The 26,838-nt window shown below is 39.2% G+C and overlaps 1 protein-coding gene across 6 annotated transcripts in view; it reads right to left on the reverse strand.

The window, feature by feature from the left end:
* Positions 1 to 25,862, reverse strand: part of LOC128685741 (zinc finger protein 39) — a 127,896-nt gene extending 102,034 nt beyond the window's left edge. For 4 of the 6 annotated variants that reach the window (XR_011391790.1, XM_070083397.1, XM_070083388.1 and 1 more), the window contains exons 1-5: positions 25,739 to 25,862; positions 22,361 to 22,792; positions 20,786 to 20,915; positions 11,703 to 12,535; positions 10,039 to 10,195 (exon numbers count right to left, since the gene is read on the reverse strand). Coding sequence is in view for 5 of the 6 variants with exons in the window: in XM_070083397.1 (XP_069939498.1) it covers positions 10,039 to 10,195; positions 11,703 to 12,535; positions 20,786 to 20,915; positions 22,361 to 22,786 (1,546 nt within the window). In the remaining variant the exon portion in view is untranslated. Of the gene's footprint in view, positions 1 to 10,038; positions 10,196 to 11,702; positions 12,536 to 20,785; positions 20,916 to 22,360; positions 22,793 to 24,578; positions 24,660 to 25,545; positions 25,694 to 25,738 lie in introns of those variants that run through there. The other 2 variants (XM_070083376.1, XM_070083382.1) reach the window with 2 other exon arrangements.
* Positions 25,863 to 26,838: the final 976 nt, after the last annotated feature.

Genomic DNA, 26,838 nt, shown 5'->3' on the forward strand with positions numbered 1-26,838 from the left:
CTATCTAACACGCTCACGCACGCTTGCTGGAAGTCCAAGCCCATCGCCCACAAAACCTCCTTTACCCCCTCTCTCCAACCCTTTCGAGGACGGCCCCTACCCCGCCTTCCTTTCCCTATAGATTTATATGCTTTCCATGTCATTCTACTTTGATCCATTCTCTCTAAATTACCAAACCACCTCAACAACCCCTCTTCTGCCCTCTCACTAATGCTTTTATTAACTCCACACCTTTTCCTAATTTCCACACTCCGAATTTTCTGCATAATATTTACACCACACATTGCCCTTAGACAGGACATCTCCACTGCCTCCAACCATCTCCTCGCTGCTGCATTTACCACCCAAGCTTCACATCCATATAAGAGTGTTGGTACTACTATACTTTCATACATTCCCTTCTTTGCCTCCATAGATAACGTTTTTTGACTCCACATATACCTCAACGCACCACTCACCTTTTTTCCCTCATCAATTCTATGATTAACCTCATCCTTCATAAATCCATCCGCCAACACGTCAACTCCCAAGTATCTGAAAACATTCACTTCTTCCATACTCCTCCTCCCCAATTTGACATCCAATTTTTCTTTATCTAAATCATTTGATACCCTCATCACCTTACTCTTTTCTATGTTCACTTTCAACTTTCTACCTTTACACACATTCCCAAACTCATCCACTAACCTTTGCAATTTTTCTTCAGATTCTCACATAAGCACAGTATCATCAGCAAAAAGTAACTGTGTCAATTCCCATTTTGAATTTGATTCCCCATAATTTAATCCCACCCCTCTCCCGAACACCCTAGCATTTACTTCTTTTACAACCCCATCTATAAATACATTAAACAACCATGGTGACATTACACATCCCTGTCTAAGACCTACTTTTACCGGAAAGTATTCTCCCTCTCTTCTACACACCCTAACCTGAGCCTCGCTATCCTCACAAAAACTCTTAACAGCATTTAGTAACTTACCACCTATTCTATATACTTGCAACATCTGCCACATTGCTCCTCTATCCACTCTATCACATGCCTTTTTTAAATCCATAAATGCAATAAAAACTTCCCTACCTTTATCTAAATACTGTTCACATATATGCTTCAATGTAAATACTTGATCTACACATCCCCTACCCACTCTGAAACTTCCTTGCTCATCCGCATTCCTACATTCTGTCTTACCTCTAATTCTTTCAATCATAACCCTACCGTACACTTTTCCTGGTATACTCAGTAAACTTATTCCTCTATAATTTTTACAATCTCTTTTGTCCCCTTTCCCTTTATATAAAGGGACTATACATGCTCTCCGCCAATCCCTAGGTACCTTCCCCTCTTTCATACATTTATTAAACAAAAGTACCAACCACTCCAACACTATATCCCCCCCTGCTTTTAACATTTCTGTCATGATCCCATCAGTTCCAGCTGCTTTACCCCCTTTCATTCTACGTAATGCCTCGCGTACCTCCCCCACACTTACATTCTGATCTTCTTCACTCCTAAAAGATGGTATACCTCCCTGGCCAGTGCACGAAATTACCGCCTTCCTTTCTTCCTCAACATTTAAAAGTTCCTCAAAATATTCTCGCCATCTACCTAATACCTCCCTCTCCCCATCTAGTAACCCCCCTACTCTGTTTTTAACTGACAAATACATACTTTCCCTAGGCTTTCTTAACTTGTTTAACTCACTCTAAAATTTTTTCTTATTTTCATTAAAATTTCTTGACAGTGCCTCTCTCACTCTATCATCTGCTCTCCTTTTGCACTCTCTCACCACTCTCTTCACCTTTCTTTTACTCTCCATATACTCTGCTCTTCTCTCATAAGCTACCTTTTTCTCTTTTATCACACCCTTTACTTCATCATTCCACCAGTCACTCCTCTTTCCTCCTGCCCCCACCCTCCTATAACCACAAACTTCTGCCCCACATTCTAATACTGCATTTTTAAAACTATTCCAACCCTCTTCAACCCCCCCCCTACTCATCTTTGCACTAGCCCACCTTTCTGCCAATAGTCGCTTATATCTCACCCGGACTTCCTCCTCTCTTAGTTTATACACTTTCACCTCCCTCTTACTTGTTGTTGCCACCTTCCTCTTACTTTAACTGTAGCTACAACTAAATAATGATACGATATATCAGTTGCCCCTCTATAAACATGTACATCCTGGAGCCTACCCATCAACCTTTTATCCACCAATACATAATCTAACAAACTACTTTCATTACATGCTACATCATACCTTGTATATTTATTTATCCTCTTTTTCATAAAATATGTATTACTTATTACCAAATCTCTTTCTACACATAGCTCAATTAAAGGCTCCCCATTTACATTTACCCCTGGCACCCCAAATTTACCTACTACTCCGTCCATAACATTTTTACCCACTTTATTTATTCATTTATTTTTGTAAAATGTGGAGGCCTAAAAAAAAGTTGCTTGGGTTTTTTGGGGCACTCAGGAATAAGAACATAAGAACGAAGGAACACTGCAGAAGGCCTACTGGCCCATGCGAGGCAGGTCCAAGTCTCCTACCGGCTTAAGCCAATGCACCCAACCTAGTCAGGTCAGGTCACATTGACTTAAGGGAGGAACACAGCAACCGACCTGGTAGCACAAGCTATCAGGTCCAACTCACACCCACCCACATCCACTCATGTATTTATCCAACCCATTTTTAAAGCTACACAACGTTCTGGCCTCTATAACTGTACTCGGGAGTTTGTTCCACTCATCCACAACTCTATTACCAAACCAGTACTTTCCTATATCCTTCCTGAATCTGAATTTTTCCAACTTAAAACCATTGCTGTGAGTCCTGTCTAGGCTAGATATTTTCAGCACACTATTTACATCCCCTTTATTTATTCCTGTCTTCCATTTATACACCTCAATCATATCCCCCCTAATTCTTCGTCTTTCTAGAGAGTGCAGATTCATGGCCCTTAGTCTATCTTCATAGGGAAGGTTTCTGATACATGGGATCAACTTTGTCATCCTCCTTTGTACATTTTCCAGAGAATTTATATCCATCCTGTAATACGGTGACCAAAACTGTGCAGCATAATCTAAATGAGGCCTAACCAAGGATGTATAGAGTTGAAGAACAACCTGAGGACTCCTATTATTTATGCTTCTTGATATGACGCCAAGGATTCTATTAGCTTTATTGCGAACACTTATGCACTGTTGTCTTGGTTTCAGATTACTGCTAACCAGAACTCCTAAATCTTTTTCGCAATCCGTAATATTAAGATCTACATTATTTAGTTTATATGTGGCATGGTTATTGTCCTGTCCAACATTTAGAACTTTGCATTTGTCTATATTAAACTGCATCTGCCACTTCTCCGACCACTGCATCAGTCTATTCAAATCTTCCTGGAGTGCTCGAATGTCCTCGTCAGAATGAATTCGACGGCCTATTTTGGTGTCATCGGCAAACTTGCCGATGTCGCTCTTTATGCCCTCATCTATGTCGTTTATGTAGATTGTGAACAGCAGGGGGCCCAACACTGACCCCTGTGGAACACCGCTCGTAACACTTCCCCACTCTGATTTCTCCCCATTTATGCAAACTCTCTGCTGCCTATTTGTCAACCATGCCTCTATCCAGGAAAAAATTTCTCCTCCTATTCCATGTGCTTTAATTTTCCTCAATAGTCTCTGATGTGGGACCCTGTCAAAAGCCTTACCGAAGTCCATATACACAATATCATATTCATTACCATGATCTACCTCCTCAAATACCTTAGTGAAAAAAGTTAATAAATTTGTAAGGCAGGAACGCCCCTTTGTAAAACCATGCTGAGATTCGTTGATTAATTTATGCTTTTCAAGGTGGCTACGAACTGCCTCGGCAATTATTGATTCCATAAATTTTCCCACTATGGAGGTTAGGCTTATTGGTCTATAGTTCGAAGCTAAGGACCTGTCACCTATTTTGAAAATAGGTATCACATTTGCCATTTTCCACTTATCTGGCACCATGCCAGTTTGTAGTGATATGTTGAAAAGATTAGCCAAAGGTGTGCTAAGCTCCTCTTTACATTCCTTTAGAACCCTTGCATACAGTTCATCAGGGCCTGGGGATTTGTTAGGTTTTAATTTATCTATTTGCCTAAGGACCATGTCACTTGTGACCCTAATCGTGCACAGTTTATTATCGTCCTGTTCTACATAATTTATCATTACTGGAATATTGCTGGTATCCTCCTGTGTAAAAACTGAGAGGAAGTATGTGTTAAAAATTCTACACATTTCCTTATCACTGTCAGTGAGCTGACCCGAGGAACTTTTGAGTGGGCCTATCTTGTCCCTGATCTTACTTCTGTATACCTGAAAGAATCCTTTTGGGTTAGTCTTCGATTCTCTTGCAACTTTAACCTCATAATCTCTTTTTGCTTTTCTAATTCCCTTTTTTATTACTCTCTTTAACTGAATATATCGATTTCTTAATTGCCCCTCTCCTCTTTTGATTTGCCTATATATGCCTCTCTTTTGACCAATCAGATATTTTAATCTATTGTTCATCCATTTAGGATCATTTTTGTTTGATCTGATTTCCCTATTTGGAACATAATTTGACTGAGCAGCTAGAACTATGCCCTGGAAAGCATCATATCGGCAACCATCACCACCTACCTGACCCTTAGTCAGGTCATTCCAGTTCAGCCCACCTAAGTAATTTTTCAGTCCTATGAAATCAGCCAAGCGAAAGTCAGGGACGGAGACTTGATTGCCATTATTAGGGGAATTCCATGATATATTAAAACTGAGTGATTTGTGATCACTTTCCCCAAGCTCATCATTAACCTCAAGATTATTAATTAGTGTTTCCCTACTGGCAAGAACCAAGTCAAGGAGGTTATTTCCCCTAGTAGGCTCTGTCACAAACTGTTTTAAAAAACAATCCTGGATCGTATCAAGAAAGTCACCTGACTCTAAATTTCCTGTCAAATTGCTCCAGTCAATCTGTCTATAGTTGAAATCTCCCATTAGCACAACATTTTCGTATGTAGATGCCTTACGAATTTCGTCCTATAGAAGTTTACTGCACTCCCTATCAAGATTTGGGGCCCTGTAAATCACACCCAAAATTAGTTTTTCTCGGCCCTCGAAAAGCTGTAACCAAACAGATTCAGTGGCTGACGCTTCTAATTTAATATCTTGTCTAACACAACAATTTAAATTGTCTCTGACATACATCGCTACTCCACCACCTTTCCTGTTGACCCTGTCAGTGTGGAATAATTTATAGCCTTGTATGTGACATTCAGAGGGCATCTCTCTATCTTTCAGACTGAGCCAGGTCTCTGTTATAGCAATAATATCTATGTTTCCTGCACTTGCAATTAATCTTAGCTCATCTATCTTATTTCTTACACTCCTGCTATTAGTATAGTAAACCTTAAGGGAGCTAGTCCCTTGCTGCCCTCTGCTGTCCCCCTTTGTTTGCTGACCTGATCTATTGTCTTTATTTATAACTTCATGCTGAATGCCTTTTATACATTTACTGTTTCCAACCCTAGTGTTGCAACCTGCTCGTTTCCCACACACACCCATACCTCTATCTTCCATCAGTTTAAAATCATAGGCATTTCACCAATGCCCTTCTCAATCGAGTCTGCAAGTGCTACCACCCCTGCCCCAGAGAGATGTAACCTTATTTTTCCCGTAAGTTCTTCAGTTTATCTAACACGGTGTTTTCAGCAATGTAACTACTGTGTTAAATAATGGTCTACTGTATAGTATAATATAATATAATATAATATAATATGAACACTTAAGCAGTATAATGTGATCCTTTATTGACAACGTTTCACCCATGCAGTGGGCTTTATCAAGTCACAAACAGATCTTGTGATCTTTCCAGACGTGTGTTGACATCAGTAAGAGTGCCTACGCTCCCTAAAAGCACAGGCACTACCCTTCCCAACTCTAGGACTCAAGTTTGGTTAACTAAATTCCATGAATCCCATCATAAAAGTTACCCTGCACATTCCAACAGTATATCAGGGGCCCGAGACTGTTCAACTGCCTCCCAGTATACATAAGGGGGATTACCAATAGACCCCTGGCAGTCTTCAAGCTGGCACTGGACAAGCACCTAAAGTCGGTACCTGACCAGCCGGGCTGTGGCTCGTACATTGGTTTGCGTGCAGCCAGCAGTAACAGCCTGGTTGATCAGGCTCTGATCCACCAGGAGGCCTGGTCACAGACCGGGCCGCGGGGGCGTTGACCCCCGGAACTCTCTCCAGGTAAACTCCAGGTAATATCCATTAAAAACTACTTGCCTCCAAAAACTCCTATATAAAATGACCACAGAAGCCTACTGGATGCTCAAGCCTCTAAAACTCAAAGCCTCTTGTACTGCCTCCCCTCCAACCAATCTTTGGATGACCCCTACCCCTCCTACCCCTTGGGGTAGGGGTCGGCCTAGGAAAGGTTGGAGGGAGGGGGTAAAGGAGGTTTTGTGTGCGAGGGGCTTGGACTTCCAGCAGGCATGCGTGAGCGTGTTTGATAGGAGTGAATGGAGACAAATGGTTTTTAATACTTGACGTGCTGTTGGAGTGTGAGCAAAGTAACATTTATGAGGGATTCAGGGAAACCGGCAGGCCGGACTTGAGTCCTGGAGATGGGAAGTAGAGTGCCTGCACTCTGAAGGAGGGGTGTTAATGTTGCAGTTTAAAAACTGTAGTGTAAAGCACCCTTCTGGCAAGACAGTGATGGAGTGAATGATGGTGAAAGTTTTTCTTTTTCAGGCCACCTTGCCTTGGTGGGAATCGGCCAGTGTGTTAATAATAAAAAAAAAAATAATTAGTCAACCTATTCCTCTTCATCCTCCCTACATGCCCGTTTAGATAAAATTTTAAGTGAATGGTTTTTGCCAGACACACAATAAAAGAGTTTCACTTTAAGCTAAAATTCTGATGGAAATGACAGCATTTTCACTAAAGGAGTACACACGTTTTTAATAGATTAAAGAAACCAGTATAAAATAATCCATGGAAAGTTTAACTGTCAAGGTGAATGCCAAGGAATGTATTTGGCACTCATAACTATTTACCAACTAGGTAGTAGGCTGGTAGTCAGAAACTGCCCAGGGAGGCACTACTGTCTTGGCAAGTAAGTGTAAAACAGATGCCTGTAATTGTTTTACACGATGGTAGGATTGCTGCAAAGATTTCAGGAATGTCTTGCTACTTCTACTTACACTTAAATCACACCACACATGTTCTGTTTTTTCCTCTTATCTCCATCGGGAAGTGGAACAGAATTCTTCCTCCCTAAGCCATGCGTGTCATAAGAGGTGACTAAAATGCCAGGAGCAAGGGGCTAGTAACCCCTTCTCTTGTATACAATACTAAATTTAAGAAGAGAAGCTTACATTTTTCTTTTTGGGCCACCCTGCTTCAGTAGGATATGGCCAGTGCATTGAAAGAAAGAACTATTTACCAATGGTAAGTTTTTTTTTTTTTTTTTTTTTTTTTTTTTTTTTTTTCAACAAGTCGGCCGTCTCCCACCGAGGCAGGGTGACCCAAAAAAGAAAGAAAATCCCCAAAAAGAAAATACTTTCATCATCATTCAACACTTTCACCACACTCGCACATTATCACTGTTTTTGCAGAGGTGCTCAGAATACAACAGTCTAGAAGCATAAACATATAAAGATACACAACATATCCCTCCAAACTGCCAATATCCCAAACCCCTCCTTTAAAGTGCAGGCATTGTACTTCCCATTTCCAGGACTCAAGTCCGACTATATGAAAATAACCGGTTTCCCTGAATCCCTTCACTAAATATTACTCTGCTCACACTCCAACAGATCGTCAGGTCCCAAGTACCATTCGTCTCCATTCACTCCTATCTAACACGCTCACGCACGCTTGCTGGAAGTCCAAGCCCCTTACCCACAAAACCTTTTTTTTTTCGAACACAGTAGCTGTATCCAATGAGTAATTTAATCAGGAGAATGGGTTACTAGCTCCCTGCTCCCAGCATTTTAGTCGCCTCCTATGACATTAATGGCTTACGGAGGAAGAATTCTGCTCCACTTCCCTGTGGAGTCTATCAGCATTCATTGGAATAAAACAACTCTCAGTGCATTTGAGGGAATAAAAATAAGGTCAGTTTTTTTAAGGTTTCTTGAATATTTTGTGAAGAAGACCAGGGAGTATTCCAGTGTTGATGGGCTTCCTAAAGATTGCAAAATTTTGTTACTGATGGCTAATTCTTTCCTCATTGGCCAGTTCAAAAACTGGTTGCACAATGTTATCACAGTTTTTGACATCTAACTATATTCCTTTACCCAACTCATTGATCAAAAAGTAATTAAGCTTTTAAAAATAAATATAGAAGCAAAAACAAAAGCCTTCATGCATTATATAGGGATAGCTGTGAAACATGGCAGCTTCAGCAGTGATAGCAACAGCCTAAAATTAACCCTTTGAGGGTTTCGGCCGTACTAGTACGGCTTACGACCCAGGGTTTTTGACGTACTAGTACGCCTAAATTCTAGCGCCCTCAAATCTAGTGGGAGAAAGCTGGTAGGCATACATATGAAAGAATGGGTCTATGTGGTCAGTGTGCGCAGTATAAAAAAAATCCTGCAGCACACAGTGCATAATGAGAAAAAAAAAAACTTTGACCGTGTTTTTGGAATAAAACAGCGACTTTGCACTGTATTTTCGTATGGTATTTATTGTTGTATTCTAGTTTTCTTGGTCTCATTTTATAGAATGGAAGACACATTACAGAAATTGAGATGATTTTGACTGGTTTTACAATGAAAAGTACCTTGAAATTGTGCTCAAAGTAGCAGAAATATTCGATTTTTACCAAAGCTCAAAAGTAAACTAATCATTCCAAGCGTCCAATACACGTCAACTGGTGAGTCTAATATTCTTTCACAAGTGCGCTGATATTATTTATACCATTTCTACACTAATGCAGCAGTCTGTATAACAGTAAATCTTCTATTTTTTGTAAGAATAAAAATTGAAAGTGGAAACCCAAAGAAATATAAGAGGGGCTTGGGGATGTGACTAACGAACAGAGAATTTGTTATTTTAGTGCCAGGAATGTCTTTCTTGTTTATTCTGGACCCTATTTGGAAATTGACATCTTTTGAAATTTGTGTGAAACTGGCAAAATTGCTAAATTCTGACCACTGTATTGGATAGTTGAAATCAGTAAATGGGTAGTTTTTTGTATTCATTCAATAGAAAAAAATGGAGTTCTAGAGAAATAGTTATGATTTTTGTCGACTAGTACACCGGAATTGGCCAAAAATAGGGCTCAAAGTGGGTAAAATCACCGATTCGTAAACATTGTCGAGACTGCTAACTTCGCGAGAGCATAATTCCGTAAGTTTTCCATCAAATTTCATACTTTTGGTGTCATTATGATCGGAAAAAGATTCTCTATCTTTTCATGAGAAAAAATAATTTTTTTTTTAAATTTGGCCAACCCTGAGAACAAGTCTTGGAGAGGGCCTGTCGACCCTCAAAGGGTTAATATAGATAAAAAAAAAATTAAAATGATTATACATAATGATTATACAATCTGTGCCAGGATAATTAGCAGGTACAGTGGTACTTCGAATATTGGCCAAAATTCGTTCCAGAAGGCTATTCAAGTTCCGTTACTGAAAGAATTTGTTCCCTTAAGGAATAATGTAAATTAGATTAGTCCGTTTCAGACCCCCAAAAATACACTTACAAAAGTGCTTACAAAAATACACTTACATAACTGTTCGAGTTGGGAGCTGTTCGAAATTTGAGGTACCACTGTACACTTAAGTGGGGGTTACTATAAACATAAAAAGGAAGAGAAATGAAAAGGGGCATGGTGAAGAGAAGGAAGAGGAAGGAAAATGAAAGAAAATGTGATGAAAACTAATGATAAAAATAAAAACGAAAATGAAAAAAGTCATGATGACTTACTTGGGGAAAATATTATACTATTATATTAATGAAAAGCATTAAACCCATGGGTGGGAAACTTACTTGGAGCTTCCCTTCTGTTGTTACTTGCTTCCTTGAGGATAATGTTACTCGCTGGTGTTTCAAAACATGCTTTCTTATAAGGTAACTTGCTAGCAGCATAATGCAGTGATGAAATGCTGTTGTTAGAAGTTGTTACACGTATCTTAATCACTCCACCCTAAAAACAGCAAAACTATTTTATTTTTTGACTACTGAAAATACTGATACAGTTTTGAATTAGTATATTTGAATACATTTATGAAATGGAAAAATGATCTGTAGTAGTGAAAAGTTGTCACTACTAAAATTTCCTTACTGTTAATGAGGCCAGTATCTATACATATTATTCAATTTAGATATAAAAAAAAGTACTTTCAGATGCAGTTTAATCTAGGAAATATTTGTTAGCAATGACAATTAAGCAGCTCTAATAAAATTTAGCTAAACTTTCAGTACAGTATCTAATTAGATATTAAGAATGGTTAAACATTAAATTTAAGATTATAGCAAGAGAGAATATTATAAGACACGATCCTAGAGAATGTGAGAAAGATAAGTGTTCTTGTGTTGGATAAATGTTTTCACTTGAAAGTTCCGTGGAATAAATTCAAGTGAAAGATTTCCATGTATAACTGACATAAATTTGGCAATGGAATGGGCAATATTGTTTTTCTTGTACTCTGCAACTTTAAAACTAACCACAATTTAAGGAGGAAATTTTTAGAGTATGTTTCCATCCATCCTGGACTATCATCAAAACACTTGATAATGGTCCAGGACTGACCAAAATGTCATCTAAAATTTCCTCTCAAAAGTATGGGTTAGTTGGGAATTTCTCCAGCCACTGTATTTTGAATCATATTCAACTCTGCCATTTGTTTATAAGCTTACTTGTTTAGGAGTAATTAAAGTTTCTCAGCACCTTATTTTTTTTTAACACGCTGACCATCTCCCACCGAGACGGGGTGACCCAAAAAACAGAACACTTTCACCATTATTTACACACATCACTGTCATTGCAAAGGCACTAAGATGTACAGTTTAGATGTCACTCCAAACAGCAAATATCCTAAACCCCCCCTTCAAGTGTAGGCACTGTACTTCCCATCTCCAGAGCTCAAGTCCAGCACCTTATATGGCAACAAATCTGCAGATAGAACTATTCAGCATATGTTTGAAGTCAGGGTTATTTAATTTGTGATGTCCATGCACATTTGGAAAGGGAGACAGAGAAAGAGAGATGAACAAGTTCATTCAGATGTGTTTAAAAAGTTTGAAACCCTTCTTTAATACATGAAATTGGTCATGTTATTTGCAGAATATTTGTTACAATAATTTAATGAAAACAGAGTAACAGAGAACAAAATGCAAATATACAATAATGGCTGGCTATGGAGTGCAATTATACTGTATCTCAAAAATAAACAACTCATATTAAATATTACTTCTGCATTAGGCTCAGATGACTGACGAGCAACTGTACATATTTACACAAACACACCTACATTCTTCTTTATACACCCCAGTAAGGATTATTTCACACTTCCCCACTCAGTTTCAAATGCCTTTTTTCATTTTATACCAGAGTCCTCTAGCAGATCATGAAATGTATCATGAGTTTTCAACTAGAAGCAATTCTATTTTAATATGCATTAAGATTATTGTACAAGGGGTTATATACTTACAGGTTTATGAATATCCTGGTAGTGCTCTAAGAGTCCAGACTTCTCAAAAAATACTTCAGAACATATTTTACACCTGTATGTCATTACAATATCATACAGGCTCTCTTCATCAATAGCCATGGGATCATTTGCATCAAATTTTGAAAATTTATTCTTATCAAAAGACAATTCATCATGATCATTTTGAAATTTCCCAGGGATGTTGGATCTTTGATTTGATCTGGAAGTGAAGCTTGTCAGTGACTTCACTGAACAGCTGCTCTGGATGGGAGGCTCAGATACAATATGAATATGAGGTTCTAAGGGTGACCTCTTTTTTAGCAGTGATTCCTCTTTGAAAGCAGTAATATTAGTCAGCTCTGCACTGTTTTCTGAAGTACTGAGAATAGTAGTCTCAATATGGTCACTTATAGTAGATGAACTTGCATTATCAATGACTTCATGGTGATTACTGCTACCTGCAAACTTCTCAATTATCTCCTCTAGATTTATATGTGGAGCAGATTCAATATCCAAAAGATCTCTTCTTATTTCTCCTGAGTTAACTTCACTATTCTCATCTGGTACTTGAAGAGTAAGCATAGGGGTACCAGAACAATCCATTAATAAGGGACTTCCTTTTGGATCCTCCACTGTTCCAACAGTGCCATGGAGATTCAAAAGAGTGTTCCCATTTCCATTATCTTTATGGCTGGAATTGGAAGAGTCTGATGCCACTACTTCAGTATTAAGATCAAGTGATGACTCAAGTTGAGAGTCAAATAGTTGGTTTGTAGTAAGTGCTGCTGTAGAAGTGCTCTCTGCTGCTACTATGTGAGATGTTAACATGTTTTCTGAAAGAAAAAAAATTATGATGTATTCTGGTCACTGTGTATTCCAAGAAAGATATCCCCTGTATTCAATAAGCCCAGCCCCTTGTACCTTAATGCATGCAAAATAGGAATAGTACAAAATGAAACATATGTTCCTGAAGCAGTCACATAATAGAGTTGAAGATTTTATTCTAATCAGACTAGGCATTCAAAAGTGATTGCATGGCAATCAATATCCAGATTTCTTCAATAAAAGTGGCAAATAGGCACCTAAACAGCCCAAAACTAATCAGAATCTTTTCTTAAGGATGATAAACCAGGAATGAAACTTTCAAAATCAATCAAAAGGCATTCTCGAGACACCATACAGACAATAACACAGTTTGTGTAATAAAATTTGCAAAATGGTACTTGCACAGTTCAGTAACAATGTAAACTTTTCTCTAAGCACAATATACCAGCACTTAAAGTGAAGCAACTAGAAGAGGCAGTCTTAAATTTATAGCAATAAAAAAATACCCTACAATATTTTTAATAAAATTGGTACCTACACATTCCAACCTTCTTCTAAGCAGGATAGTGTTGAAAATTTGAAGGATATCATATAACATTGCTGCACTATGTGCACAAGTAACATTGGGCCCTACACATCAAAACCTTCCTTGAAGTAAGATACACCACAACTCAAAGTTTGAAGTCGATCAGAAGAGGCATTCTCAAGTTACTACACAGAAAAGAACTCAGACAGTACAAAGTAAACCTGACACCTACAATCTACCTAAGTAGTAAGTTCCTGACTCTCACAACCTGCATTAGAATAATATAAAACTTGCCAGCCATTGTTCATAAAGCTTCATATACTTATGAAGTGATATACTTATGAAGCTTGGGAGCCAGGAAAGCTGCTTTATCTCCCCTTTATATCGGGGAAACCAATAAACCGATCTTTATGAAACTCACCCAAGTTATTCTCCTATGTATGGCATATAAAAAATAAAAGCAAAGCACTAAAAAATTTAATGTTTAAATTAAGCTTATCTTTTAAATTTGCTGTGGGTTTTAGTTAACAATTATTATCTCCTAATGGTAAATAAAATTGTAAGATACAGTGGTCCCTCATTTTTTGTAATTAATCAGATCCTGGAAGTGTGACTATTATCGAAACTGACGATTTTCGAATCCATTTTCCCCATAAGAAATAATGTAAATCCAATTAATTCGTTCCAGACACCCAGAAGTATCAACAACAATTTTTTTTTTTTACCTTAAAGATAGATTTATCATGCACAAAAGAATGAACATTCAACATGACAGTTACCTTTACTGAAGGCTGTTGTTGATGAATGGAAGGAGAGAGAGGGAAGAGAGGTCATTGTTTGGAAGGGGAATCCCCCTCCATAAGGACTCTAGGTCACTTCAGGGATCACTTCCCTAGTTTAAATATAGATTTACATGCAGATGACACTGTGCTCTTGGGAGATTCTGAAGAGAAGTTGCAGAGATTGGTGGATGAATTTGGTAGGGTGTGCAAAAGAAGAAAATTAAAGGTGAATACAGGAAAGAGTAAGGTTATGAGGATAACAAAAAGATTAGGTGATGAAAGATTGAATATCAGATTGGAGGGAGAGAGTATGGAGGAGGTGAACGTATTCAGATATTTGGGAGTGGACGTGTCAGCGGATGGGTCTATGAAAGATGAGGTGAATCATAGAATTGATGAGGGAAAAAGAGTGAGTGGTGCACTTAGGAGTCTGTGGAGACAAAGAACTTTGTCCTTGGAGGCAAAGAGGGGAATGTATGAGAGTATAGTTTTACCAACGCTCTTATATGGGTGTGAAGCGTGGGTGATGAATGTTGCAGCGAGGAGAAGGCTGGAGGCAGTGGAGATGTCATGTCTGAGGGCAATGTGTGGTGTGAATATAATGCAGAGAATTCGTAGTTTGGAAGTTAGGAGGAGGTGCGGGATTACCAAAACTGTTGTCCAGAGGGCTGAGGAAGGGTTGTTGAGGTGGTTCGGACATGTAGAGAGAATGGAGCGAAACAGAATGACTTCAAGAGTGTATCAGTCTGTAGTGGAAGGAAGGCGGGGTAGGGGTCGGCCTAGGAAGGGTTGGAGGGAGGGGGTAAAGGAGGTTTTGTGTGCGAGGGGCTTGGACTTCCAGCAGGCATGCGTGAGCGTGTTTGATAGGAGTGAATGGAGACAAATGGTTTTTAATACTTGACGTGCTGTTGGAGTGTGAGCAAAGTAACATTTATGAAGGGATTCAGGGAAACCGGCAGGCCGGACTTGAGTCCTGGAGATGGGAAGTACAGTGCCTGCACTCTGAAGGAGGGGTGTTAATGTTGCAGTTTAAAAACTGTAGTGTAAAGCACCCTTCTGGCAAGACAGTGATGGAGTGAATGATGGTGAAAGTTTTTCTTTTTCGGGCCACCCTGCCTTGGTGGGAATCGGCCGGTGTGATAATAATAATAAATAATGCAGAAAAGAATGCCAAATAAATGTAAAACACTAATAAAATGTATAAATTAACATTTAACATCACACTTGCCTTTACTGAAGACTTTTGTTGGTGTATGGCAGACAGGGCAGGAGGGGAGGCGAGTTTATTGTTGGAGAATATGACACTAATATCAACTCTACGGCTTATTTATCTATCACAATTCAACTAATATGACATAATAAACAATATTAATCACATAGAAACATGGAATATACTCTAGAATGAATAAAATAAGTCATTATGTACGTCACAAGAGGTGTTGTGTTGTGTGTTGTTGTTGGGTATATAAGGGCCACTGAGAGTAAGCCATCCATAATGGTGGTGAAGCAGCAGCTGAGGCAGTGGTGTTTTCTGTAGCCCTATATAACTCCAACAACATTGGAGGAGTTGGTAGAATCACTGAATCACTGAAGAAGGCACCCTCTACCACCATCACTACCACCTTCTACCACTATCGCAACTGCTACCACCATCACTACCACTGTCTACCACTATCACAACTGCTAGCACCCTCTACCACCATCACTACCACCTTCTACCACTAACACAACTGCTACCACCATCACTACCACCCTCTACCACTATCACAACTGCTAGCACCCTCTACCACTATTACAACTGCTAGCACCTTCTACCACTATCACAACTGCTAATACCCTCTACCACTACCACAACTGTTTCCACTCTACCACCACCACCACCACCTTTGTATTTTTCTACAAACTTTTTCTTAAATTATATGTGTTTCTTACATTCTTTACCAAAGGGCTGGCACTAGAAGCTTTCTTTGGAGCCATGGTGACTTATTTAGCAGTTGCAAGCACCAAAACGAATGGAATATTATGAAATGTATCGTATGAACTCGTAGGATCATCCTCACTCACTGATAAACAATAGCACACTGGCTGGGAATGGAGTGTGAGGCAGCTCGAGGCTGTGTGTACGCGCCCCAGACGAACGACTATTTGTGAGTCAAACAACGATTTGCGAGCCAATGTTTTTGACGAAAATGATGTTACGATTTTCGAAAATTACGACTATCGAGCCTTACAATTATCAAGGGACCACTGTATATACAGTGTAGGTTGAAAGTGCAGTGGACAATCATAATTCGCATGGGTTACTTTCCTGAAAACTGCGCTACCAATGATTTCTGTGACTTATGGAATGGAAAACATGTCTTACAGCAATGCTTCCTGATGAGTTACGGCCCTTTTTAGTAAAAAACTCTGTAACTTTACCAAGAGTATGAAGTGACTCGCATATCTTTAGCAGTGTCAACATTAGTTGTTCGGGCTCAGATTCTTCATCCCTATCATCTACTGTACTCTGCATTTGGGAATTTAATTCCTGTAACACTTCCTCTGCAGTTGGTTCTTCATTATCATTGCCTAGTTCAATGATGTCATCTGGCTGCATATCATCAAATCCCTCACCAGGCACTTTCCTTGCCAGATCAACAATTTCTTGAATCTGACTTCCTACCTACAGAAAACCTGTAAAATCACTTACCACATTAAGCCATATTTTTCTCTGACCAGAATTTATTGTTGATTTTGATACATGATCCCATGCTTTTTTCACATAGAAGAATGCACCTGCAATGTTAAATTTTCACCAAAATCTCTGGCACTCCACGGTCTGTTATGTCATTTGCTGCTGCTACAGGTCCACATCCCTTGATCCAAAACCCTTGGGGCCAGTAGAATTTCAGATTTCAGAATGAAGGTGGGGTCTAGGGCAGCACCCCATAATCAAACATTAACACTGCAGCAAAAACATATGAATACCCACACTAAGTGGGATAAATAAAGACTACAAATACTACTACGGTTTATTTATAGAGTAATATAGTGATAAATGAAATACTAGGGTAATTATAGACTGGGGATATAATTCTCAAGACGACTGACAGACAGCATTTTTAAAGACTTCTTTCAGTGTCATCTGTCTTGGTAACACATGTTTTCTGTTTAAGCAATCTCAGCAGAAGCCGAGACATTTTACACCATTACACTTCTTAAATTTCTGCAGCCAACCATCTGAATATTGACACTCAGGTTCCATGTTCAGTTCTTCATGACATATTCTAGCTTGTTTCATGACCAGTCAGTGGCATATGTTTACTTCTTCGTTGTCAAACCCACTCCGTTAGCACATAGTCAAGATCTTTGTTTTTTGCTCTATGCAGTGTTTTCACATTTTTCATTAGTTTTTGGTCATCACTGTCACTATAATACTTCAGTAACTTGTATTTCTGTTCCTTTAAATCATAAACAGTGGCAGTTCAAACACCATATTCTTCAGTAAGATGCCACACTGACACATCACGATCAAGCTTCTGCAGTAACTACTTTCTGTATTATTGATAATGTCAGATGCTTCCTTTTCTTTTTCTTACTGTTACCGATAGGGGTATCTGCAGCTCTTTTTGACATTTTCACAGTGAAATTAAACACAACCACAAAATAAAAAGCAAAAAGAAAATATTGGTGAAAAGCAGATGCACGTGTAAACACTACATGTGCTGAGACACAACTGATGTCTGCCACTGTGACTGACACTCCACACTCCATGAAAAAACTTAGGTTTTTGGAACTTTTCAAATTTCAGAATTTCGGATAAAGGGATGTGGACCTGTAGTTGCTGCGTGACGCTGCGTGACACCGTGTGTGTAGTGGCATTTAAAATGTTTTGATGACTCCTCGATCCAATGGTTGCATCAAGGATGCTGTATCTGGTGGTAAAAAGACAATCTTGACACCTGGCTCCACATCCTGGAGTTGAAGATGACTATGACAATTACCAAGGACAAGGGGAGCCTAGAATGCAAGATTTTTCAGGGACAGATACATCCTCACTTCAGGAATAAAGTGATGCTTGAACCACTCCATGAAAAAAAGGCCTCAGTAACCCATGATGTGGTGTTAGACTTCCAAATAAGAGGCAGCACGGGGATTCTTGGAATGATAAATAAGCATTCATTTTCAGGCTGATTTTCCTCCTCACACATTTTTTTGTAATATGATAATGTTTTTTCCCTAATAATGCAGCCATCAAGTGGAAAACCTAATTTTATTTTTCAATCCACACATTTAGTAAACTTCCTGTTGTTTAACTGTAATGACCTAATCCTGATTCATTTCATTGTTTCACAGTGAAGATTACTCAATGCACAAGCCTTTCTTTTTGCCTCACTAACTCAACTTAAAAAAATTATCGATTCACTAACAACAAACACTAGTACCCTCCCCATGACAAATGCACCACTCTTCAGCATCTCAATTACTTTCAGTTTTTTTCAAAAGAGGAATAGTTTCAAGCTTAATTTTCTTCCTTGTATTACCAGTGCCACCTGCACTTCATTTGGAAGTCATGATAATTATCTAAGAGACAAATTGGGATGATGAAAATAGGAAGAACCAACTGGTGAGCACTGAGTGAAAATCATATGGTACTTGAGCAAAACTGTTTACATCCCCCTACCTTCCTAAGACAACGGTGTTGCCCAATGCAAAGTAGAGGGTCTCCTGCCTGCCTGCCACAGCACTCCTTAATGGAAATGAATACCAACAACGGAAATGAATTCTGCTGTGGCATGTCTAAATTTAAATACGTAACACACTTCTATTAGAAATGAAAAACTAAATTTAAATGGCAGAATATTTAAACCACAAGTAACGGTCACATGGCTTACAGTTGTCTACTGTAATACAGAGGTTTGTTTAGTTTTTCTGCACGACAGCTCAGCTTCATAGTGGTCCAAAGGGTTAACTATTATACTCAAACCACAGAACAGGTGGGGTTTGAACCCATAGCAAGTGAGTCATAAAATTCCAGGTCAGTGCATAAGCTATTGGACCAGCTGGCTTAAGCACTAGCCTGGAGTTTTACATCTCACTTACCATTGGTTCAAACCCCACCTGTTCTGTGCTATTATGATTCTGTGTTATTATACTCAAAATTTTCTAAATACAATTTGAAAATTGAAGCCTGAAAAGCCATCTAAAATTTTTGAAAGTGTGAGGCAGACAAAATAAAAATCATATAAATTCTTTAAAATAAAATTATAGACTACAAAGATGAAATACATTTGTTCTTACAACCTGATCATGAACTGAACAATTCCTAAACTTTCATTAATGTGAATTGCTACTCAAAATAAAGATCAAATATGGTATAAACAGTAACTGCACTTTAAATGCCGAAATATTCCTTTCTAAATCAGGGGCCCTAAGCGACCCAGCTGGAATATGTTGCATCTAATACACACACTATTGTTTCTTGTCATCCGCACTACATCCACGCACATTTAAGCAACCCAGTTTTATAAAGTTTTTCTTCTTCTCTTTTTTAGTAATTGTATACAGGAGAAGGGGTTACTAGCCCATTGCTCCCGGCATTTTAGTCGCCTCATACGACACGCATGGCTTACGGAGGAAAGATTCTTTTCCACTTCCCCATGGACAATAGAAGAAATAAAAAAGAACAAGAGCTATTTAGAAAAAGGAGAAAAACCTAGATGTATGTATATATATATATGCATGTGCGTGTCTGTGAAGTGTGACCAAAGTGTAAGTAGGAGTAGCAAGATATCCCTGTTATCTTAGCGTGTTTATGAGACAGAAAAAGAAACCAGCAATCCTACCATCATGCAAAACAGTTACAGGTTTTTGTTTCACAGTCATCTGGCAGGACGGTAGTACTTCCCTGGGTGGTTGCTGTCTACCAACCTACTACCTATAATTATCAAGATGAAATCTACATTCCAACACCAATCTGAATTTTCCACTAAGCAAGACACCCCAACATGTAAAGTCTGAAGCCAGTCAGAAGAGGCATTCACCAGTTACTGCACTGAAGGGGTTTTCCAGACTACAAAGATGAAATACATTTGTTCTTACAACCTGATCATGAACTGAACAATTCCTAAACTTTCATTAATGTGAATTGCTACTCAAAATAAAGATCAAATATGGTATAAACAGTAACTGCACTTTAAATGCCGAAATATTCCTTTCTAAATCAGGGGCCCTAAGCGACCCAGCTGGAATATGTTGCATCTAATACACACACTATTACCTCTCCTAGCCCTAATACAGTCTTACATGCTCTACTGTGCCCAGTTCAGCTTCCTTTCCCACCACTCACCATCATTCTTCTACTGTCCAGAATTGAAGCAACACAAAAACAGCCAAAGTAAGCTTGGAGACCCAGGGGAAAAGGTGCTGTGGCCAAAACCGTTTTGACAGTTGTTGAGCCAACTGATTAATGAGACGACTGAGTGCAGCCTGTAGTACGAGGAGGGGCATGGCTCGACACAATCAAGGGACCACTACACACTAAACACTTATAATCCTTGTTAAAAAGTGACATAGTCTGGCCTGACTGTGGGCAAGTCAGGCAGGCTGAACAGATATCACAAGTCCTATTGCAGGCAATGGTAAATGCCAAACCATTATAAAAAAAAAAATTCTGAAGAGCAAAGGGGCTCTATGATCCCCCAAAATAAAAAATCCCTGTAGAGGTTAGGGCACTGTGTTTACGCAGTGATGTAAACCAAATTTTGATGCATTCTGGGAGTCCTGGATCAAGTTGATCACTTAAAGGTATAAGTCAGTCATCAATGGGCATACAACAGACATAGGAACCTTGCTGGGGTTTATAGAGAATAGAAGTGCAACTGAGGTGTGCCATTCAAGTGGGCCACTTACTCTCAATTCCAAAATAGAAAATATATATATTTATAAGGCAGCTATAAGAAACTTACCAACAGATATATGAGAAGTGTTTCCTGGGGGATGTTCAGTGAGGGACCCTTCCATTATAACTTGCTCTTCTTCAGACTGCAGTGCTCCCACAACCACAAACTGTTCCTGAGAACTGTCATCTCCTGGTAACTGCAATATAACCATATTTTATGTAGGAATACACACAATCATGACTACAGTATCATTAAATGCTTAAGAACAATCAAGCATATACACACATATTGTACAAGTTCTAGGTAGTAGGTTAGTAGACAGCAACCACCCAGGGAGGTACTACCGTCCTGCCAAGTGAGTGTAAAATGAAAGTCTGTAATTGTTTTACGTGATGGTAGGATTGCTGGTGTCCTTTTTTTCTGTCTCATAAACATGCAAGATTTCAGGTATGTCTTGCTACTTCTACTTACACTTAGGTCACACTACACATACATGTACAAGCATATATATACACACCCATCTGGGTTTCCTTCTATTTTCTTTCTAGTTCTTGTTCCTGTTTATTTCCTCTTATCTCCATGGGGAAGTGGAACAGAATTCTTCCTCCGTAAGCCATGCGTGTTGTAAGAGGCGACTAAAATGCCAGGAGCAAGGGACTAGTAACCCCTTCTCCCGTATAAATTACTAAATTTAGAAAGAGAAACTTTTGTTTTTTCTTTTTGGGCCACCCTGCCTTGGTGGGATATGGCCGGTTTGTTGGAAAAAAAAAAAATTGTACGTCACCAAAAACCCATAAACAGGAGAGGAACCTCACAACAATGTTTTGGCCTATCCTGGACCATTCTTATATCACAATTGGGGTAAGAAAACAATAGAGTAGGAGCTGGGAAAAGACAGGAGTGGCAGTAAGAGTACTAGTGGTGGTGGTGGTCATAGAACTAAAGGCATTTACTGTTATGCAGACTACTGCATTAGTGTAGAAATGGTATAAATAATATTGGTGCACTTGTGAACGAATATTAGACTCACCAGTTGATGTGTATTGGACGCTTAGTATGATTTGTTTACTTTTGAACTTTGGTAAAAATTGAATATTTCTGCTAATTTGAGCTCAATTTCAAGGTACTTTTCATTGTAAAACCAGTCAAAATCATCTCAATTTCCATAAAATGTCTTCCATTCTATTCAATGAGACCAGGAAAACTAGAATACAACAATAAATAACATACGAAAATATAGTGCAAAGTCGCTGTTTTAATCCAAAAACACGGTCAAAGTTTTTTTATTCTTATTACGCAGTGTGTGCTGCAGGATTTTTTTTATACTGCACACACTGACCACATAGACCCATTCTTTCATATGTAGGCCTACCAGCTTTCTCTCACTAGATTTGAAGGTGCTAGAATTTATGAGTACCAGTATGTCATGGACACTGGTGCATAAGCCGTACTAGTACGGCCGAAACCCTGAAAGGGTTAATTCTCTTTGTCTCCTGTTTGGTAGTTAGTAACTACTGTAAAAGATTTAAAAAATTGGGGGATATACAGATTACAGTACATATAAATGAATAATAAAAAAAAGTTGTCGGCGAAGCAAAATTCTTAAAATAATAATAATTTGTTCTGCTTAAAAAAAATTACCTGAGGCCCTGTAGACTCTTGTGTGGAGTGAGGCAGATGGTGAACTAATACATGAAGACCAGTAGCAGGAACCAAGTATAGCATTGGACCCTGTGCTACCTCTTCATATTCACCTACATTTCTGCTCAAGAGCACCTCTTCAGCAGTGCTTACATCTCCCTCTGTACTTGAAAGAAATGTTTCAGCTGTTTCTGAAGATTCAGAAAGGCTGAGAAATGTTTTTGAGGTTCCTGCTTGACTAGTCAGAAATGCTGAATCAGAAGTTTGTGATGTTGCTGTAAGGAAGGAAGTAGATACATGTGGGCTAGTTGTTAACCCAGTCAAAAAAGCTCCTGCAGACAATGGTGAACATGATGTCTCCCCTTCAAATGGTATTGCTGCTTGACTTGAGCTTCGAACGAGGAAGGAGCTAAGAGAATTTGACATGATTACCTGCAAAATAAAATCAGATTTTAGAAAATCAAGAGTAACAGCTTTGAATATGTAATTTTTTGTTTAATGCAGTAATTCACCATCACGTTATTTATGTAAGCACTAATACGGTAATTATATAGTGATCACTCCCAAACTTTCAGGCAGTTCTACACATTAAATCTCCACTCTCTGGAGAGGCATAGAATGAGGGGAGATATCATTGAAGTGTATAAGTGGATGATGGGCATAAACAAGGGAGATATTAATAAAGTACTGAGGGTGTCAAACCAGGTAAGAACCAGAAATAATGGATTTAAGTTGGATAAGTTTAGATTTAGAAAGGACATAGGTAAGTAGTACTGGTTTTCTAACAAAGTTGTAGATGCGTGGAACAGTCTTCCCAGTTGGGTGATAGAGGCTAGGACCTTGGGTAGCTTTAAGAAAAGACTGGACAAATATATGAGTGGGAGGGGCTGGGTTTGATTGGTGTCATTAGGTACGGGAGTTATTCCTTGGGTAGCTTTGGGTAGAGGTCATTTTGATAAGGATCTGCCTCGCATGGGCCAGTAGGCCTTCTGCAGTGTTCCTCCATTATGTTCTTATGTCAGCTAGGCCAGTATACATTGTACATCTACTTGCAGAAATAATGATTCTTATTATTAAGGAAACCCATGCCCAAAGTGATCCCTTGCCCCCTCCACGGTGCCCCGTGGCCTGGTGGCAAAAGCTCTCGCTTCACAAGATAAGGGTTCAGGTTCAATTCCCCGCGAAGGAGTGGAAACATCAGATGTGTTTCCTTACACCGGCTGTCTATGTTCACCCATCAGTAAAATGGGTACCTGGGTGTTAGTCGACTGGTGTGGGTCGCATCCTGGGACAAAACTGTCCTCATTTGCCCGAAATGTTCAGCATAAAAAGCGGCTTTCTATATAGTATGTCACTGATGTCAGCTAGGCCTGTATACCTTGTATATGTACTTGTAGTAAATAAAAATATTATTATTATTAAGTTGACACTTATCAACCAAGCCACAACCACCAAGTGAAAGGGAACAAGAGTTCCTTGTACAAAAAGAAACAAGAGCAAAATAGTTCCCCATTAGGTTAGATACACACTCATGCTAATTATTATAATAAAAAAAGAAGCGCTAAACCTACAATGGTCATACAGCCCACTCTCATGCTAAGCCTCAGTATTATTATTTGTAGATGAATGGTTCAGAGAACCGACATGTTGATAAATTAGACACATGTGCAACTCTTGGGTATCTTTATTGAGGAAACGTTTCGCCACACAGTGGCTTCATCAGTCCATACAAAGGAGAATCTTGAAGAACAGGAGGATTATTATTATTATAATCAAGGGGGAAGCGCTAAACCCGGAGGATTATACAGCGCCTGGGGGGGGATGTGGAAGGCTTAATTCGGGGAACTGGAGCACAGATCCAATTCCCTAAATCAAGAGCCCCTCACCAACATCAAGGAACCTTCCTTGAGGGGAAAGAACAGGAGGAGAATGAGGTAATCAGTCCCTCAACCTTGAGTCGATGTGGTCAGTCCATCAAGATTGATGGACTGACCACATCGACTCAAGGTTGAGGGACTGATTACCTCATTCTCCTCCTGTTCTTCAAGATTCTCCTTTGTATGGACTGATGAAGCCACTGTGTGGCGAAACGTTTCCTCAATAAAGATACCCAAGAGTTGCACATGTGTCTAATTTATCAGTATTATTATTATAATCAAGGGGAAGCGCTAAACCCGTAGGATTATGCAGCTAAGCCTCAGTAGACTGGGACCCCTACCTCACCCCTCCAGCAGTCAACATGTGAATGGCGCGCGTGTTTACATTGTCTTTGTTTACATTGTTGTGACTGACCTGACACGTTACAACTCTGGATTGATTCTAATGTTGTATATCCCAAAATATAAATTTACACAAGAAACAATTGTTGCCAGTGCATATGGATGATGATAATGATATATAATAAAAATATTAATTATACTTTATTCCTACAAATGCACTATATTACAACTGATACAGAGTTAAGTTCTAGTTGACAAATGACATACTTTATTTATAACCCCAAGTTGTGCAGAGCATTTCAGATAACCTAAGATTGGATTTCTTCGGGTTTTTAACCAGGAGGGTTAACTACCAAGGATAACCCAAGAATGTTCCCCAGGATGCGACCTACAATCCTCGGTTAATTAATATCCAGGTACCTACTTAATACTAGGTAAATAGATGGGTTTTAAGGAAGCATATCCAACAATGTTTCACTCGAGCCGGAGATCGATAAGGTATTATTCAAGGGGAGCACTAAATCCGTATGGCATACAGCGTCTGAGGAGAATGGATGGCATTCATGACCGATTCAAGGAACTGGAGCACAGGTCTGAGTCCTCAAATCAAAAACCTGTCACTAGCATCAAATAACCTCTTCAGGGAGTACCGGAGTTCTGATCATGACCTATTTTATTATTCATGAGGTAGCGCTAAATTAGTGAAGGGTCATATAGCGCTTGGAGGTATGGAAGGCATTCATAATCGATTCAAGGATCTGGAACAAGAGTCCAACTCCTTCGATCAAGAGCCTCGCGCCAGCATCAAGGAACCTCCCGTGAGATGACCAGGACCTAAACTAGCGACCTGAAGGTCCATTTCAGGAAGGTGAGGACAAGACCAGTTCCTTGGATCTAGAGCCTCTATCCATCATACTATAGTTGTGATGAAGCGGTAAACCCTTAAGGGCACCAACATCTGAGCACCTTCCTGGAGGTGGCGGGTGTGAGCAGCACCGTCCTCACTCCTTCAGAAAGTCTCGTTACCAAAATGGCGGCGGCCGCCACCCCAACCCTTCAACCTTTGGTAACGAGATCACCACCACACGACGCTACTATGGCATTAACACGACACTCAGCTTTTGTCTCGTGAGTCATTATCATCTAGAAATGAGCTCACCTGAGCGTAAATGTGGACGAGTGGCCTAATAAGCCCAATTCTTGTTGAGAAGCATTAGTGTGGCGCTCATGCAGTTGTCTCAGGCGTCGTCTGCAGCAATGGAAGGAACCGCACGATTCAAATTTAAAATTCGTCATGCCATTCTTTTTTGTATACACTGACAGAGAAAAGGTAGATAAATATGTATTTTAGACAGAATTATAGAATATAGTAAAATCCCCATTAAGGGAGGTTCCTTGATGGCGATGAAGGATTCTTGATCCAAGGAAATAAACCTGAGTTGATTCAACCTTTTACCTTACATTTCCCCCGGCTGCTCTGTGATTGTGACCGTGACCAGACTTACCTGGAGTTCATTACCTTTGTAAATTGTGAGTTCATTACCTTTGTAAATTGTGAATTCATTACCTTTGTAAATTGTGAGTTCATTACCTTTGTAAATTGTGAGTTCATTACCTCTGTAACTTGCTCAGCTATCAAAACTTTGGAGTCCAGTCCCTGGACCAATTATGTACCTCTGTAATCTTTTGACTACCGCCCACAGGATGGGTATGGGGTGCATAATAAACATATTAAACTAACTAACTAACTAACTGCTCTGTGACCCCTACGGATTCAACACTCCCCATGGTAGTAATTAGAATTATAACGTTGTCATACAATAATAGCTAAAACACATTCTGTTGATTGACAATAGCCGCACTCATATATATTTTTTTCCCTGTGTAAAGCCTTGTATCGTTGCAGTGTTTCATTGTTTTCATTTTCCAGACTTGCGTGCGAGCAAGACTATACAAGCAAGTTTATCAGTATTTTGAGTGACTAAGTGTTATCTGTATTTCTGCACAACTGTAAGTGATTCACCTTTCAGTGCTTGTATTTTTTTTCCATGTTATTATCAATTTTTCCCTTAGAACAAATTCATTCTCTGCATAACTTTTTTTAATGTAAAGTATTATTGCTTTCTTTTGAGTATACCCTTTGCCTAACTTTAATTAGGAGTGTGTTGTGATAGAAACACAGGCCTTATCTCTAGGCTTTATTGAACATAGAATCTTCATAGTATTTCTGCAACAACAAAATATAATGACTAGTACATC

The sequence above is a fragment of the Cherax quadricarinatus genome, chromosome 1 (assembly GCF_038502225.1).
Source record: "Cherax quadricarinatus isolate ZL_2023a chromosome 1, ASM3850222v1, whole genome shotgun sequence".
Classification (NCBI taxonomy): domain Eukaryota; kingdom Metazoa; phylum Arthropoda; class Malacostraca; order Decapoda; family Parastacidae; genus Cherax; species Cherax quadricarinatus.